The 16,927-nt window shown below is 36.2% G+C and overlaps 1 protein-coding gene across 1 annotated transcript in view; it reads left to right on the forward strand.

Annotated features, from left to right (window-relative positions):
* Positions 1-2,768: 2,768 nt before the first annotated feature.
* LOC109537720 (kelch domain-containing protein 3) overlaps positions 2,769-16,927 on the forward strand; it is a 24,194-nt gene continuing 10,035 nt past the window's right edge. Inside the window, exons 1-4 of the mRNA XM_019904579.2 lie at positions 2,769-3,176; positions 8,859-8,997; positions 9,053-9,339; positions 9,397-9,609. Coding sequence (XP_019760138.1) covers positions 3,038-3,176; positions 8,859-8,997; positions 9,053-9,339; positions 9,397-9,609 — 778 coding nt within the window. The 5' untranslated portion in view covers positions 2,769-3,037. The remainder of the gene's footprint in view (positions 3,177-8,858; positions 8,998-9,052; positions 9,340-9,396; positions 9,610-16,927) is intronic.

A 16,927-nucleotide genomic window follows, 5' to 3' on the forward strand; every position in this document is an offset into this window, starting at 1 on the left:
GGGTTCCATTTGAAATAAGCAACTTTTTGAGGTTTAAAAACATGCAAGTTTAGAGGCTAATTGCGCGGTTTAGAAGTATTTCCTTGTAATTTAAAACATATCTACACGTAGATCATAATGTTCTGTTAGAATCGCTGAAAACTGTTTTCCAAAATTCGCAGCGGGTAGTGTACAGCATCGATTTCTGTGGAACCCAGTAGCTGTCAAAACTTTCACATTTTTACGAATAACTCGGAAATCGTAAATTGTTCAGGTAAAACGGTTGAAACAAACATAAATTAAAATTGAACGGCCAATCTGAAAATAACAAAAAAAGGGGGGGTTTCATTTAAAAAACCAGAGTTGGTAACTACCACACGTTTATGATGCACCCTGTATATTGGAAAGTAATTTTAGAATGTGGACCTTTTAAACGTGAAAAACTTTCGTTGGGCGAATTTTCTTGTAAACTTCATATTTACTGAGATATTGCACTTTGACGCACTAATGAGCAACCCTGTATAATAAATATGTTTTGAATGATAAATATTTGAGTTTGCCTCGGTTATTTCAGAAAACATTGGTTCCGTCTTCTTATGTTCTATCACGCAACGCATTCTTGATGTTAAGACGATACGAATCTCTCTTCTGCTTATAGTGGCAAAATATGTAAAACGAATTTATTAGGGCTTATTTTGAATTCTTTATATTATTTCTATGACTAATTGTGTTTACCACGCTTCAAAATGGATTCGTTCGGTTCATATACTCTTTGACTCCTTTATGATTAAATCTTCTCAATTTAGTTAATTTTTTTTAGCCTTAGATTAGTTCAGCTAGAATTTTTTTGGAAAATACGCGCGATGGCTTACATTACCTATACATAGAGTGTGTCAAGTGTATCCTGGTTCTATAGCTCTTCCTCGTTTTACCGTCTATTTTAAACAGATGCAACGTCTCCCAATCACCAAAATTAATTGATTTTTAGTCCTATCCAGATACAAGTTGTAGCAGACGTTCCTGAACAACACACACAAGAGTATTCACAAAAACATGCTACAATGCGTCAAGTATTAAGTAATGCTGAACGCCAAAAACGATTTCGTGCTAAAAAAGGAGCATTAAGTAATAGATCAACCCAAAGTAGCTTTGTCAACGTCAAAAATTATACAAAGCAAATAAGAAATTACGACTAAAAAATCCAGAAACTCAAGAAGAACAGTTTACACAAACCCAAGAAGAGCACAACATCTCATTAAAGAATGTTAAATGTTGCAAATAAAAACGATATTTTACATTCAAAAGGAAATTAAATTACATTTTACCTATTCCTGATCCATTTATAAATTATTAAACAAACAAGAATATCAAAATTATAAAATAAAATAATTATTGCCATCATGCGTTAAACAAGTTCAATATTTTATGGTTTCTATTAATTTAGTTAAGTTATCACTTCTGTCGAGCGTCCCGTGACGCACACCATTTTTTTCTTCTATTTTCTTTGAAAGTTTACCCTCACAAAAATTACACAGTTTAACGTGATGAGTTAACGCCACATTCTGTAAAATTGAAGCACAAAAAGTGAATTGGTATTTTGGAAGGTAACATTAATTTGCTAGTCTTAAAGCGACCAATCCTAAAAACAAATGTATAAGTAGTTTACCACGTACAGTCTGTACGCTGTAACTTTGGTTGCACATTATCAATCGTCGGTCGAGCGTTGTTGCCATACCCGTCATAAATTATGTATATAAACATAACTACTCGAAGCATTCTTAAATTATCTCAATGCTGTCTCGATTTGGCTGATTATTCTTTATGGAATAATGATTTAATTGAAAAGCACAAATATACCGTCAACGCAAAGGTAATTAAAAGTAAGAAAATAAAGTGTTATTAAAAAATATCCGATAAATCTACGATCGATTCGGCAGCATTGTCATTTTCACCAACCTAATAATTTTAAAGATGAACATAAATAATCAACATCGCTTTAAAGTAGGTAATATTCTAAAGTTGTTTGGTATTTTATGATTGCTTGAGGTTCTCTAATGCCCAAAACACAAAACAAAAAAGATTTCACTTATCACACAAAATTTCAGGCATAATTGTTTTCATATTTGTAATCAAATTTCGTCACTGATGACGTGCGACCAAAGCTATAGCGTACAGACTATAGTTAAAAATCTCGAATTAGCTATTGAAAAATTTTAGAAGTAGTTGAAAATCATGAATTAGCTATTGAAAAATTTTAGAAGTAGTTGAAAATATCGATTTAGCTATTGAAAAATTTCAGAAGTAATTGAAAATCTTGATTAAACTGTAGGAAAATTTTAAAAGTAGTCAAAATCTCGATTTAATTGTTGAAAAATTTTAGAAATTAGATACATTTTATAATGCAACATATAACAGAACATAAAGATAATTCTTCTATAAATCCGGGGTAAAACAATAATATCTGATTAAACAAACATAATTCTTTCGAAATCACCGGGAAATACCATTTACATATGAGGTCGAAAATAATGACGTCACTGTCAAATAGCTTGGGTCAGACCATAGCTAAAACAGGATTTAACAGCAAATGGCGCCGGCCACTCTCACTATCGTGTATAAATAGATGGAAGCGAATTTGAAAAGTGTGTCAATTTTTTCAGGACAAATTTATCGAGTTTTTTTATTGAAACTGCTTAACATAAAAATTATTTGAAGTTTAAACACCCAAACAAATTGGTTACGCCCCTGTCCATGCGGAAAAATTATGCGTCAGACAACCCGCTAAGATCTGGCACTGCCGCGCGTCAGTCCGGCAATGCAGCGCCGTCACCTAACAATAACAAGCTGTTGTAATATCTCGTGCATCTCGTGGGGCAAATTTTTATTAGTTTCGACTGGTTTCGAGTGTCTGGCGTCCAACGATTTATTCCATCAGCGTTTCATAGTGGAAACGTGCGTGTATTTAACCGATACAAAGTACCGTAGTTTAAACGGGAGAACACATCTTTCCAAACCAGGGCCAGTGACGTGATCAACATAAGCCCTAAAACAACCTTATATGGACACAGTGTCTCTACATGTGATTAGTGTTTTTGCCTGTGCAGCCAGAATGTGGTGGATCGCACATATTGAGGGTTGCCCCAAGAGGGTAAATCATGCGGCTGTAGCTGTCAACCATAAGATATACTCTTTTGGAGGTAAGGCCCCTTTGAACTATAGGCATTGCCTCGCTGGCTTTGAACCCGGTTGTTCTACTACTATGTTGTGGCTTATTGATCAAGAGGCTCCTCAATAAAAAGTGTTCTTTAAGGTAAAACAACAAAAAACAAAAATATGGGTAGGCAGTAGTCAAACAAGTTGACCAGAAGCAGAAAACGAAACCAGTCGCTCTCTATGAAACTGACGGGATTTTTAACACTAAAGTGAAAATTTCGAAAATAACACACAAACTTCTAACTACAGTTGGGTCTTGATATAACGAACTTTATATCCAGGAGGAATATCCGGAGTTCGCTACAAGCGAAAACACGTGGTGTATTTTATTCGTTACATTTACATACAGTAGTACAAGTTAGTATGTATAACTGCAAAGAACACAAAAACAGAAACATAACACAATTTTAAATCTACTTCATGAAGTTTGTAATTTTTGTTTGTACATTTCTGCTGCAAAAATAGATTCTTTATGTAGTTTTCAAGATCACAAAATGACTCCCATAATGATTAGGAACTTGGCGTGATTGTGGAAAATTCCTAGTTTCTGACACTTTTTGTTGCCATTTCCTAATGGTTGGATCAGCATTAGTGTACAGTAGAATCAGTTTTACCCAAATCGTCATCTTCTTCATTATAGCTTAAAGTTGTGGATGAGGTTACGGAGTCTATAATTTGCTCATCGGTCAACATTTCTTTTGTAAGAATGTCATTATCAATGCTCACATATTCAAACGATCCCTCGGGAGCAGTTCGGTTTCATGCAAAAACATGATGCCGTACTGCAAGCAGCCAGGCTAATTCAAGATGCCACGACTGCTCTCCAGGGAAAGGGCTCCACTGGAATCATTTTTCTGCACATAGAAAAAGCTTTCGACAAAGAATGGCACGAGGGCTTGGTGTGGAAACTCCAACCTATCCCTAACATCCATAACCTACCCCTAACCTTCGTTCAGTTTGTGGCTAACTTTCTCCACGAGAGAAAGTTTTTCATAACTATGAACGAAACAAAATCCTCCACCCGATCCATAAAAGCGGGAGTCTCACAGGGCGCCCCGCTTTCCCCAACGCTTTACAACTTATACACAGCTGATGCTCCAAAAAGCCTCCATTCCAAAGTTGTTTTTTTCTCTGATGACACGAGCCTCTATTATAGTAATAAAAACATCAACTACATAATCCCACCCTTACAACGACACTTAAACACTTTCCAAGCCTGGGCCGACACCTGGAAAATAAAAATTAACTCTGAAAAACTAAAGCCATGATAATAACTAGAAAAACAGTCAATACAAACACTCCAAAACTAACACTGAACAACACGCAAATCGAATACACAAAGGCAGTCAAATATCTTGGCATAATAATAGACTAAGCTAAACTTCTCTCAACACACTAAACAAAAGTATTAAAAAGACAGGAATTCAAACTGCCGCCTACTTACACCCTCGTCTTAATCGCAAAAGCTCAAAAGCGCAAAGCTAAAAAGCAAAAGCTAATGGCAGATGGCAGATGGCAGACCCCCTTGGGAACACCCACCTTAAGCAAAAAAAAAACCGGCTTAATGAAAAACAAAATTTAAACACATTATAGACAAATAAGGCCAACCACAGAACCATTTTCTTCCAAACTACCCAAAACTTACCTTTCCTTTTTCAGTGGATCTTCTTTTTTGTTTCTCACTCACTAATCTCAGGTAAAAATTTCCTACCTCACCCAGGCTTCCTCGTAGATCAGCACTAAAGACTAAAAGCCTTAACTGTGTCTTTTAGCCTTAAAGTCTAAAAAAACGTTCAACAAACACGCAGTACTATTAGTTCAAATTCGTGTCGAGCACAGCAACTATCAGTGTGATTTCGTGTTAGTGTGAAAATCAATCATCAGGTGAGTTTTCTCACAGAGTAGCCTTTTCAATATTTCCTAGTGGTTTAACATTCAAGATAATGTTAAAGAGTGAGTTTTGTTACAGAGTAGCCTTTTCAATACTTATTGATTTAACTAAGATAATGAACTTAAATGAGAACTTAAATTCAAGATAATCTTAATGAGTTAGTGTTTCTTCATAGAGTAACCGTTTCGACTTCATTTGAATATTCACTTTCTTTAATATTAAACTGGTTTTCTTTAAAAGTCTAGTTAAAGTTCAATACTGTTAAAGCTTCATTTAAAAGCATAAAAGTTTATAGAGAAGTACCTAGTACTAGCTGTAGACGTACAACAGTACTTGAGTAGGACTTTTTTTGAGTCATTTGAGTAATGATGTTAGGGACGGGTACTGACTGTGGATGTCCCGCAGTACCTGGGCTCTGAACCCATTGTGAGAGGGAACGCTGGTAGGCGGGTACTGGTTATGGATGACCCGCAGTACCTAGTGGCCAATTGAGATACTGTTTATCATGATAAATGCCGGTGACTTGTAAGGCTTTTCCTGAGCAAGTATTTCGCGGATAGTACCCTTAATACCTATTAACAACTCAGGTTTAGCAGGGCTTTTCTTGGGGAGGTATTTCGTGCGCCGTACTCTTAATACCTCTTAACAACCCAAGTTTAGCAGTGGCGGATGCAACTTCGGTTGTAGTTTGCGGGGTTCAGAGATAGATTGATAATACTCTAATAGAGTAAAGTTACTACTGTAAATTAAGTTATAGGTAGATAACTGTTGACTCCAAGTGATGCACTCTGCGTGAATCGCTCCTTGTTTGAGACACGTTTGGCGCTTGTAGCTGATTCTGACATGTTTTAATGATTCTCATAATAATAATAATCTAAATCTAATTCTTGTTGAACTGGTTACTCAATTCCTTTTTCTAAATTGATCTCAGATGTATTCTCTCGATCGACCACCTGACGAACTGCCATTACATACATTGTCTACCGTTTGGGACTGTAAATATATGTTTTCTTAGTAGTTGATGTTTACTTGTTCTAAGTATAAACAAACGCCCCTACAATCTTTTGTTTCGTTTCAAAGTTGCTATAGTTTTTTAATTTACTTTTTTATGTCAGTTGTTTCTTCGACTCTTTGTCTTTCCAGCTGGAATATCCATCAGTTAGGTCATAGCATATTAAGATACATTACAAGACTTAAAGTAATAAAGTTCAAATAAATTGGCTAGGAGACGAATATCGTCCATGGCTTGTTATATACCAAGTTGAAAAAAAAACGAATTCTATATTTGTGGATTAAAGTATACAGGGTGTTCCGTTTAAAAAAATGAAAAAAAAAAACAGAGAAATGCGTCGTAAATCTGATAATTGAGCTTGGCAAACATCCGGAAAACCAATTCTAATGGAATAATGTGCGAGTCAACTGTGTCCTAATTCGCGTCCAAGGGAGAATCAGATTGTTGTTTTTTGGTTAACTAAAATAGCAGAGTTATTCGTTAAATGTAGTGTCTCGGTGAAAATAACCAGATTAATCTTAAGGTTTATCTGGCACTGAGACCTAAATTATCGCATCTAAATTTAATAAAATAAATCAGAGCTACTTTAAGGATAACTTAAAAATTGTTTCTGAGATCCATTGATCCTACTTCCTATGACTGTTTTAGTCGAGCACGAACAATTTGAACAAATATTAAATATTTATCTCATCGAAGAGGATGAAATGAATCTCAAAAGTGTATGATTTGTTGGTCAGTGCATCCAGATAGTTTTGTTAGATGCAAATTTTTGGGAAGATTTATATTAATAGGTAATAGCTCGAATAACATTTTATGGTTGTTTATTAATATTTTTTCCAAAAAGTTTTAAGAGCTCCATGTTCCTCTAATTGAGTGAGTTTCAGAGATGAAGGCGTTAAATTAATAATGCAATTTTCAGAAAAATTAACAGAAACTAGAGCGCTGTTCCGTCTACGTTACAACAGTTACATCCAGTCCGGAATTCATACTATTTTCTACCGTAATTTGTAACATTTTTTAATCAACTTTTCGAACGTCAATTTAAATTCCGAATTCAGAGCGTTTTTTTTACTTTACAACTGAATCCACTTTTACACTACGTTCTAATTTCTGTTTTTCTGTGCCGCGGTTTGCAACTTTTGCAGTTTTTAATTCTGACGAGCACAAAAATTGCAATTTTAGACGAAATTTTGAAGAATTTTCAAAAATCGCCGAAACTCCAATTTGAACGTTGTTTCCTAAATTCCTAGTTTCAGTCTCTTATCTACCGGAGTTTGCAACCTATACATTTTTAATGTCAAGTCAAGTCAAGTTGAGTTTTGTTCCGCCGATATTACAACTAAACTGTCTTATACAAATTCGGATTTTTCTCCTCTTTTTCTCTGCCGTACTTTGCAATTTAAGTATTCATTTTCAAATGCAAACGCGCCCTGAAGGATGCAATTTTTAGATGAAAGTTTCTTATACATATATTGAAAATGGCAGGTTGATGAACAATTATTATAAATAAACTTTTTCATAAAACATTTTTCTGTATATCTTCTACCTAAGAAAATGCAAGGTTATTTTGAAATTGACATTTAAAAAAATTTTCTATGTAGGTACTCTGAAGCAAGCAAAAATTTTCAAATTTTTAGTTTGCCATTTTTAGTTTGACCTAAAATCAGCACTATGACACCTAACTACTTTTTTAATAGCATTGTGACATTCTGTCCATTGTCTATGCAGTTTCACCTGTCTAATAAGTACCTACGGTAAAATTCTTCTATGTTACTTATGAAATACGTAAGGTACTTTCACCATTGAAAGGTTGGATGAGTTGTACATTTGCGTTTAAATTTGTTTCCCATGTTTGAGCTGCTTGATTGGATTACAACTTGAAAAATATTGGGAAAAAGTTGCTAGATTTGTAGCCATTAACAAGAAATCTTCTTAAAATTAATTCTTAATTGTGACACACCAATTACAAAATGTTAATACGGATTTACTCACAGAGGGCAAATGCTCGTAACAATAAACCTTGCTCGCACCACCACTTCTGAATATGCAAGCCACTCGTGCTTGCGAAACGTCAAGAAGAAATTCTGCCCAACGACGGCCTAAAAACCCGAAAGACCCATTGGTTTCAAAACCATTTAAGTTAGTTTTTTTCAGTTTTTTATGCAATCTGGTAGTAATCAAAAAGAAGGAATTTGCCCTTTTGCTTTGTTGAAATATCGAAATCCCAGATATTGTACTGGTAACTGCGACCAGCATCCTATGCGAGCCATATCGACCGATAAATAAGAATTCATCAGTAATCAGTAGACAAGTATTTTGAGCACTTTCGCTCGTGCGGCTTTATAATGAAAATAATGTCTGCCGAGAGGGTCAGAAACCATATGGAAACTGCGCGTGGCCTTCACAAATGCAATCCTAAGTCCGCCATCTTGAATGAGGTCAAATGTTAAGTGTTGTTCAAAGTGACGCGTCGTAAGAGGCCAGGTGTCGCGGCACAAACACACACAGAGCGGTATCAACACATACGTGTCTTAAGACACAGTATTACCCAGGTCCAATTTCCTCATCTGCGCATTTAAGTCACGAACTGGTGATACCGATTGTCTTGCCAAAATCAAATGTTGGGAAACCTTGGAATTTCCAAAGTAAATTTGGGTGGTTCATAACAGGTGCATGACCCATAATAGAGGCAGTGATCTTACATACTTAAATAAACTGTTTCCTACTTATGTTATGCGATCATTAAGCAAATTATTCTAACAGGTTACTCAACTGGAGAAGACTGCCGGCGCTACGCCTCCATGGATGTACACGTGCTGAACACCCACACCAACCGCTGGTTCAAGCACCCAGTAAGCGACTTGCCTTACTTTGAAAATGACGACATTCTGCCCTACAAAAGGTAAAAAACTCCTCACTAGTTGCTTATATTTACTTCACTTTGCTGCACTTTCCAGATATGGTCACACTGCTGTTGTCTACAAAGAATACATTTATATCTGGGGTGGACGGAATGACAGATCGCCCTGCTCGGTTCTTTTTCGGTTCGACACCTTCTGGCACTGTTGGACGGCGCCCCCAACCACCGGCTCCATTCCGCTTGCACGCGATGGTCATTCGGCCTGCGTCTGGAAGCACTACATGTACATTTTTGGCGGCTACGAGGACGAAACTGATTTGTTTGGCAAGCAGGTTTACTACCTGGATCTGGAGACGTTTGAGTGGAATTACGCAATTTGTGGAGGTTGGTTGGTGCAGCTTATAATTGAGCGGACGTTTTATTGAACTGGATGCCGTTCAGGTTCTGAACCCACATCGCGAGACTTCCATACCACCGTATGTATCGGAGACAAGATTTACCTGTTTGGAGGCCGAGGGGCCACACTCTCTCCGATGAATCAACCTCTGGAAACGTATTGCAATACCGTGTGGTACTTGGATATGAGAACTTTGTACTGGCATTCCTGTAAATCCACTGGGGACATTCCAGTGGGAAGGCGCAGCAATTCGGCATGTAAGTCGCATGCTTGGTGAAATTGGTCTCATACTATTAGACATGGTATGCTTGCTTAAGCAAAAAAATTCATGTGTTTGTACTTTCGCCCATGTAATATGTTGCAACATAAGTGTAAGACGTTATCTGCCGATCGGCGATTCTCTCTCAATTATGGCTTTTGCGATGAATTAGCTGCAGTGATTACTATTTTTAGAATCGAAAATTCGGAAGTTGCCTTTAAGCGAGCGGTTAAATAATTTAATCAAAAGTCGCTTCTCGTCAAAAACCTGCTTCACTTTCACTATTATTTGCATATAATACCTGCTTAGTTCACGTGTTGCGTCAATTAGATAACCGGACTTTCATCGCTTGCAACGATCCATTTCTTCGGCGCTAAAACGTCGGTAACGGGCGCTTAATTTTCTTGCATTCGTGTTTCTTCCGGGCCGAAAGAGTTTTTATAAAGTTCACTGCCACACGTTCATCTCCATTAGTTGATTACCTTGTTGAATATCTGGTCATTTTCGTTTTCTCGCAAATTACCGATTGGTGGTGAATATTTATGAGTTCCGGTATTATTCAATTATCAAAGTACACAGGTAGACGTTAGACTATTCTGCTATATCCGGATTACATCAGTATGGCTTTTGTAGTATGGCAGTACGTTTAAATTATAGTGAGGCTCGTTTCCTTGACCCGGGCCAACAAAGTTGAAGAATGCCCATTTCCAAATTCGTTTTTACAGTTTGTTATTCTATGGGAAAAGGGAAAAAGCTGAACGTTGTATAATACCATGTCGTAACCGATCTCGAGCCGGAGAGAAAGTTGTTTAAATACGGATGAAAGTGGCTGATGTAGATTCTAACCAGATACCCAAACCGTTATATAATTTGCTTCCTCATGGTGTGTGTTTTCATCGTCGATTTTGACCAGCCTTCTTCATGACGAGGCGAATTATTTATAAAACCTTCGCTTTCAGACCTTGCGTGTTTACATTAGTCAAAGCGAAATCTCATTACGAGAAACGGCGAACTGAGATACATTTGGCATTGTTCCGGAAATTTGGTTGCTGATGTACAGAACGAAAAACAAAAAGCACAGAGATACAGATTAACCCAAAATTAGGTTTGTCTCGTTTGCAAGATTCAGGTTGTTGTGCGAAGCTAAAAAATTGCGTAACTTTTTGAGTAATGACTTATGTTTTATTTATTTGTTTCTTGGTTTAAAGGATTCTAACTTTTACACCAGTTAACCCAGTTTAATATATTGTCGATAATTGATTTGTGCTCTATAATAGCGATAAGTGTGGAAATACCGAGTAGGAAACCTTTTAGGCGGGGTTAGTCTGGTAGATGACGAGCTGGTCGACAGATTTTATGAGATCGCTCATATGTGTTTGGAATTAAAGTAATTCAAAGTGGTGTATGGGTGCTTTTTCTTACAATATATTTTTGTATATATGGAGAAACAAAAAATCAAATTTCTACATGAACATGGCAACCAGGGGCAAAGTAATGCTAAACTTACCGAAAGCTGCATCGTGCCACCTGGAAAGAAAGAAAACATATTCTGTAGCATAAAAGAAACTTAGTCCAAAACCCAGTTATTATATTTTAATAAAAAAACGAAATAGAGCTCAATAAAACGTCAGTTGGGTCAGCTACTCAGTCACAAGCTAAGAGTTTATAGGTTAATAATCCTTCTTATCAGCTTTCTGCAAGCTGGCGCCCCATTCTCTATTTTCTGCCCATTAATGCTCAAAAAGCGCACACCACACTTAGGCCGGAGTCTACAATACAAGTATATACTCGGAACAAGCTTTACTCGGGATATACTTTGCGATTTGCGTTCTACAATGACGGAATAACTTTGTGCCCGGTATATCTGCGGTATAACTTGTACCGCTTGACTTGGGGAGATATACTTCGAACAACGGAATGCTTGCATTCTATTGGTCAATTTGACGGTTAACATAACCTAGTGCTAATGTTTATTTTTGTATGCAAAGTGGGTTTGCTGCATAGACGTATTTTCTATTATTACTTATAAGACCTATTAACATTGAAGAAAATTGATTTCACGGATTTGAATGTATTCGATTTCGATGACCACATGGATGATTTATTATTACGTTGGCAACCTAAAGTATTTAGAAGTCGGTAGCTATATTTTACATTTGATTCAGTCATTGAGTTTTTCAAACGCTTCTGGTTGCAAAAAGATACTGTTCATTTGTTGAGAAGTCAAATTAAAAAAGAATAAAAGCACCAACTTTGCGTAACAAAGCGATATCCCCAGCTACAAAAGTGTTTCTGGCCTTACGCTTTTATGCCACAGGAAGCATGCTAATAACAGCTGGCGATTTCACAGGAGTGAGCAAAACCTCATCTTGCAATATTGTTACTCAAGTAACAGACGCCATAGCCAGATTACGGCCAATATATGTACGATTTCCTGAAACTCATGCAGCGATCTTGTCAACACAGGAAACATTTTATGGAATTGCAAGGTTTTCTTATGTAGTCGGTGCAATTGACTGCACGCATGTTCGCATCCAATCACCCGGTGGAAATGAGGCTGAACGATATCGAAATCGTAAGGGCTATTTTTCGAGGAATGTACAAGCAGTTTGCGATGCACGTCTTCGCTTTACAGACATAGTAGCAAGATGGCCTGGATCGTCACACGATCAGACTATTTTTAACAATAGTAGGCTTAAGGCAAGACTCCAAAGTGGGCATTAGGAAAATTCAATTCTCCTAAGGGACGGTGGATATGGAAACACCAACTTTGACTGATCAACCAACTACTGACTCCTTTAAGGCAAGCTTCTACGGCAGCTGAGAGTTTGTATAATGAATCCCATATCCGCTCTCGCAATTGTATAGAGAGGGCATTTGGTGTATGGAAACGAAGATTTCCTGTACTATCCTTGGGTATGCGCCTTTCACAGGAACGCTCCCAAGCAGTTATTGTAGCAACCACAGTGCTCCACAATCTGGCAATAGAAGAAAGAGATGGTGACGCCCCCCCTTCTGAAGTTGACGATAACAACGCACTCTAAGAAAATTTTCCCCAGTCTAACACTGATTTTAGTTACCAAGAAAACAATAGAATGCGCATGACGTTGATTAACAATCATTTTTCTAATTTGGTGTAAATATTTTATGCTTGTGTCAATGATTGTGATGAAGTGATTGCCAGTCTGGTTTAGTTTATTGGCATGTTAAGTGAGAGCTGTTGGGCTGTGTCATTAGATATTTCAAAAATTTATTGTTGAATGTCAAAAGTTACCCAGTTACTTTAAAAAGTAAGTGCGTAAAAAAATTTAACAGAAAAAATAAAAAATACTTTACAGTTTAATTCACTTATTTTTTATTTTTTTACAATTTTTATGATATATTTTTGTTGATTCTAGCACCTCCATTTCTAGCTTATGTTTTCCAATTTTTCTTTCTTCTTCAATTCTCATACACTCCATTTGAAAATCGATTAATTTAGATTTTTTCAGGACCAATTCATCTTGGCCATTGGTGATTTTCCGTTTCCTCTGCAATCTGGCAGATATTGACAATTTTTTTATATATAAATAAAATGAATAATTAATCATACAAAAGTACCTACATATACATTAATATTACTGGGCGCTTCCAAGCAAGAGCTGCAAAACTCTTCCACGCTTTTGGGAAGCTTTCTAGCAGGAGCTGATGCACATAAATGTAGGGAATGGCATGTACATCCCATTACAAAAATTGATGGGTTGACTTCCATCAACTTTGCCTTTACACCAGCCTTGTTTCCCATCATCACCGCTGCATTATCTGCCCCGAATCCGACCATATTTTCAATTGGTATATTCCGGGTTTGTAAAAGATTGCGTCGCAGCTATGCAAATGTATTAGACCAAAAAAACTATCCTTAACTTCATTAACGGTATTGTCGTAATATCGAAGCAAAACCACTAGCGATTTATTCGTTGAAATGTCTGTTGTCTCGTCTATTATAAGGGAATACAATTTATTATTGTTGAGTTTATGTTTTAAATTATCAATTGATTCTTCCGCTATTGCCTTTGTCATTTGCGTGACTTTTGTGCGAGAACATTTAATTCCTTTTATAATTTGCGAGTCGGGAGCTATAGACTGCTCACTATAGAAAATTGTGGCACATGTTCCATTATATTGAAAGGTAAATTATGCTCCTGAAGAAACATAACAACTTTGTATTCTGAAATCCGAATCTGGCGCTCCAGGTTTGTTTCTTTTGGGCGTACACCAAATTTTTCTAGATTTGGCGTGTTTTTTGCTTTTTTGATATGTTGCGAGTGTTGCGCTGTTGACTCGTGACGTTTAAGGTGGAAAACATTTGCGGTAACATCTTTATTGCACGCAATGCAATATGCCGCTTTCGTTTTACTATTATACATTAACCAGGTAAATTTTTTCCCATGCGTCTCTATACTTTGGAACGTACAGTTTTCTTTTTTTAATAATAGGCGTATTGCCTGTATATGCATGCAGCGATGAATCTGAATCGCTATTTGTATTATTTTGTCCAATTAACTCTGCTTGCGAATCCGCATCAGATGATGTGGAAGGAATAACTTTACGTGTAACAAACCTGAATTATATGTTATGATGTTAAAAATACTCGTGCTACATAATTTTCTACAAACTTACTGATCCATCACGCTCGCTGATCGCTAACTTGTCTAGTCTTATCTTGAAATGTAACCACAGACTACACACTATTAATGTAACCAATTAATAACTATTTGTAGGCAACAGTACTAATACCGCGTATAGTTATATCCAGACGAACAAGTGATTGTAAAACTCACGCAGCGATATACTCCGGATATCTCGGGGATAAGTTATACCACGAACTATTATACCGTTCTTTTTACTTCCAGTGTAGAATCCGGCCTTAAACACACAATGAATATTCACAAGTTGAAAATACATGTGAATTTAATTCAGCTAAGATGATGTACAACACTTGCCCAAGTAGCACCAATTGGTCCATATTTCTAGTTTGTGAGCCAAGAACCAAAGATCTATTTCGCCTGTTGTCCATAATAAAATGAACTAAATGTGCGATATTAACGTGCTTTCGCATTTAAAACGAAGCGAGCTACAGAACTGACATGATCATATAATAATTTTCCTACTTGCCCTTCGGATAACTCAGTTTGTTTCAGTTTTTTTATTATTGACAATTTTGTGTAAATTTACACTTTTCGATCGAACCGCTTTGGACATTTGCTGTGAACAAAGTAGCTTTCTCAGCCAAAGATAAACAAGCCGTCCATGCGGCGACTTTTCTATGCACAGTTAAATGCTAAAAAGAAGCTTCTTCGCTACAAGTCGCGAAGTTTTCAATTTAACGCTATCATCAGGAATTTTCTCGAATTTCTAAAAGGAGCCCAAAACGAGTTACAGAAATTTTCAGTTACAAACACAATTTAAAAATTAATTCGTTGCTGCTAAAATGCAACCGATACAGACTTGCTAATTCTTGCCTTAGAACGAGCAGATTCTTCGCAACTAATTCTACAATTTTTAAGTTTCGGCCATCATCAGGGATTTTTAGAGATATTTACAAATAGCTCAATATTTGTAGATATAAGTTGGAAATATTTGCGAAGACGATTGATCAAAAATCAATTTCTACCTCCTGCTTAACTGAACCAGCCGATTTTTGCCATGGAAAGTGAAGATTTTGTGCTAGTAATGAAGTTTTCAAGTTACGGGCGTCAAGTTACGTTTCATCGGGGATTTTTTGATAAATTTACAAAAAAGGCGAAACTTTAAAAAACCAGTTGCAGAAATTTACTAAAGCAAACGTTCAAACATCAATTAATGGCTGGTTAATTGCAAGAGATGAACGCCTGATGAATCTTGCCTTAGAACGAGTGGATTCTACGTAATTAATCCGGAAATTTCCTAATTCCGGCTATTAGCAGGGATTTTTAGAGAAATTTATCAAAAACGCAATATTTGTAAATGCGAGTTGGAAACATTTGCGAAGGCAATCGTTGAAATTTTTTTTCCCGTTAAACTGAAAAAGTTTATCAACTGTTGACTTGCTTGAGGAAAAGAAGGTTCTTCTCTACTAGTCGCGAATTTTTGAATTCACCGCCATCATCAGGGATGTTTTGATCAATTTTCTAATAGGAGCCCAAAACGAGTTACAGAAATTTGCAGTCGCACATTTAAAAATTAATTCATTTCTGCTACACTGCAATCGATGCAGATTTTCAACTTGCTGCCATCATCAGGCATTTTTTGATAATTTTTATTGATTAAAGACCAATATTTTAAAAAATTACTTGCAAAAATTTGCGAAAACAAATATTCGAACATCCTGCAGGCTTGTTGATTCTTCGCTTAGAAAGAACATAATCTTCAATACTAATCCTGCCATTTTCAATTACCAGCCATCATCAGGGATTTTTTGAATTTTGTTTCCAAATCTAGCGGTTTTTCTTAAATTGACTTCATCTTCATGCAAATCTTCATGTACTGGCGTTGAACATTTTTGCCTCAGTTCATCATCAGCGATTTAGGGGAAAAAATTCCTGTCGCAAACACACAAAAATTGGCGACCGATTTTCAGTGCGGACTCGAAAAAAAAACTGATAAACTGATGAAACTGATAAAGCGGCCGTTTTCTTACATTGTTGGCTCAATGTTCATAAATCAATCATAAAATAATAGAAATTATAGAAAATATAATACTTTTTAGATCAACCCTTTAGGATTTCCTCTTCTATTGGTTCTGAGGGTTCCCTTTGCGTGAACTTTCAGCGATACTAATTTTATTAAGTAATTTTGCTTTTATTTTTATTTGCAAAGTTCTAAATGTACAGGGTTATTGATTGAACTTTGGCCACCCCGTTTTTGCATCTAATTTTAAATTTAGAGAAAAATGGTAAATGCATAAGTTGTAGATATTAACGTCTAGTTTATTGTAGGATAATACCAATTGATACAGGGTGTCTCAAACTCAAGTGGAAGACCAAACTTAATTTTTTTWAAATGGAATCGCGCACTTTTTATTTTATATTCGAACTATACGCAAAATTCCAGTCCTCTTGGATATAAATTTTCTATATTGATCTTCAACTGTTTTTGAGTTATTAACCATATACATATTCGGGCTTTCCATTTATAAAAATTTGAGTTTGGTCAGGCACTTGAATCCGAGACACTGTGTAGCAATTGTTATTATCTTAAAATGAATTAGATGTCAATATCTACAACTTTTGTATATTGTAACGGAAATGGCCTGGGGTACTCACGTTTGGAATGGGGGATCGAAATTCATGGTATTT

This window comes from Dendroctonus ponderosae, unplaced genomic scaffold (assembly GCF_020466585.1).
Source record: "Dendroctonus ponderosae isolate FM_Combo_2020 unplaced genomic scaffold, Dpon_F_20191213v2 Dpon_F_20191213_1, whole genome shotgun sequence".
Taxonomy (NCBI): domain Eukaryota; kingdom Metazoa; phylum Arthropoda; class Insecta; order Coleoptera; family Curculionidae; genus Dendroctonus; species Dendroctonus ponderosae.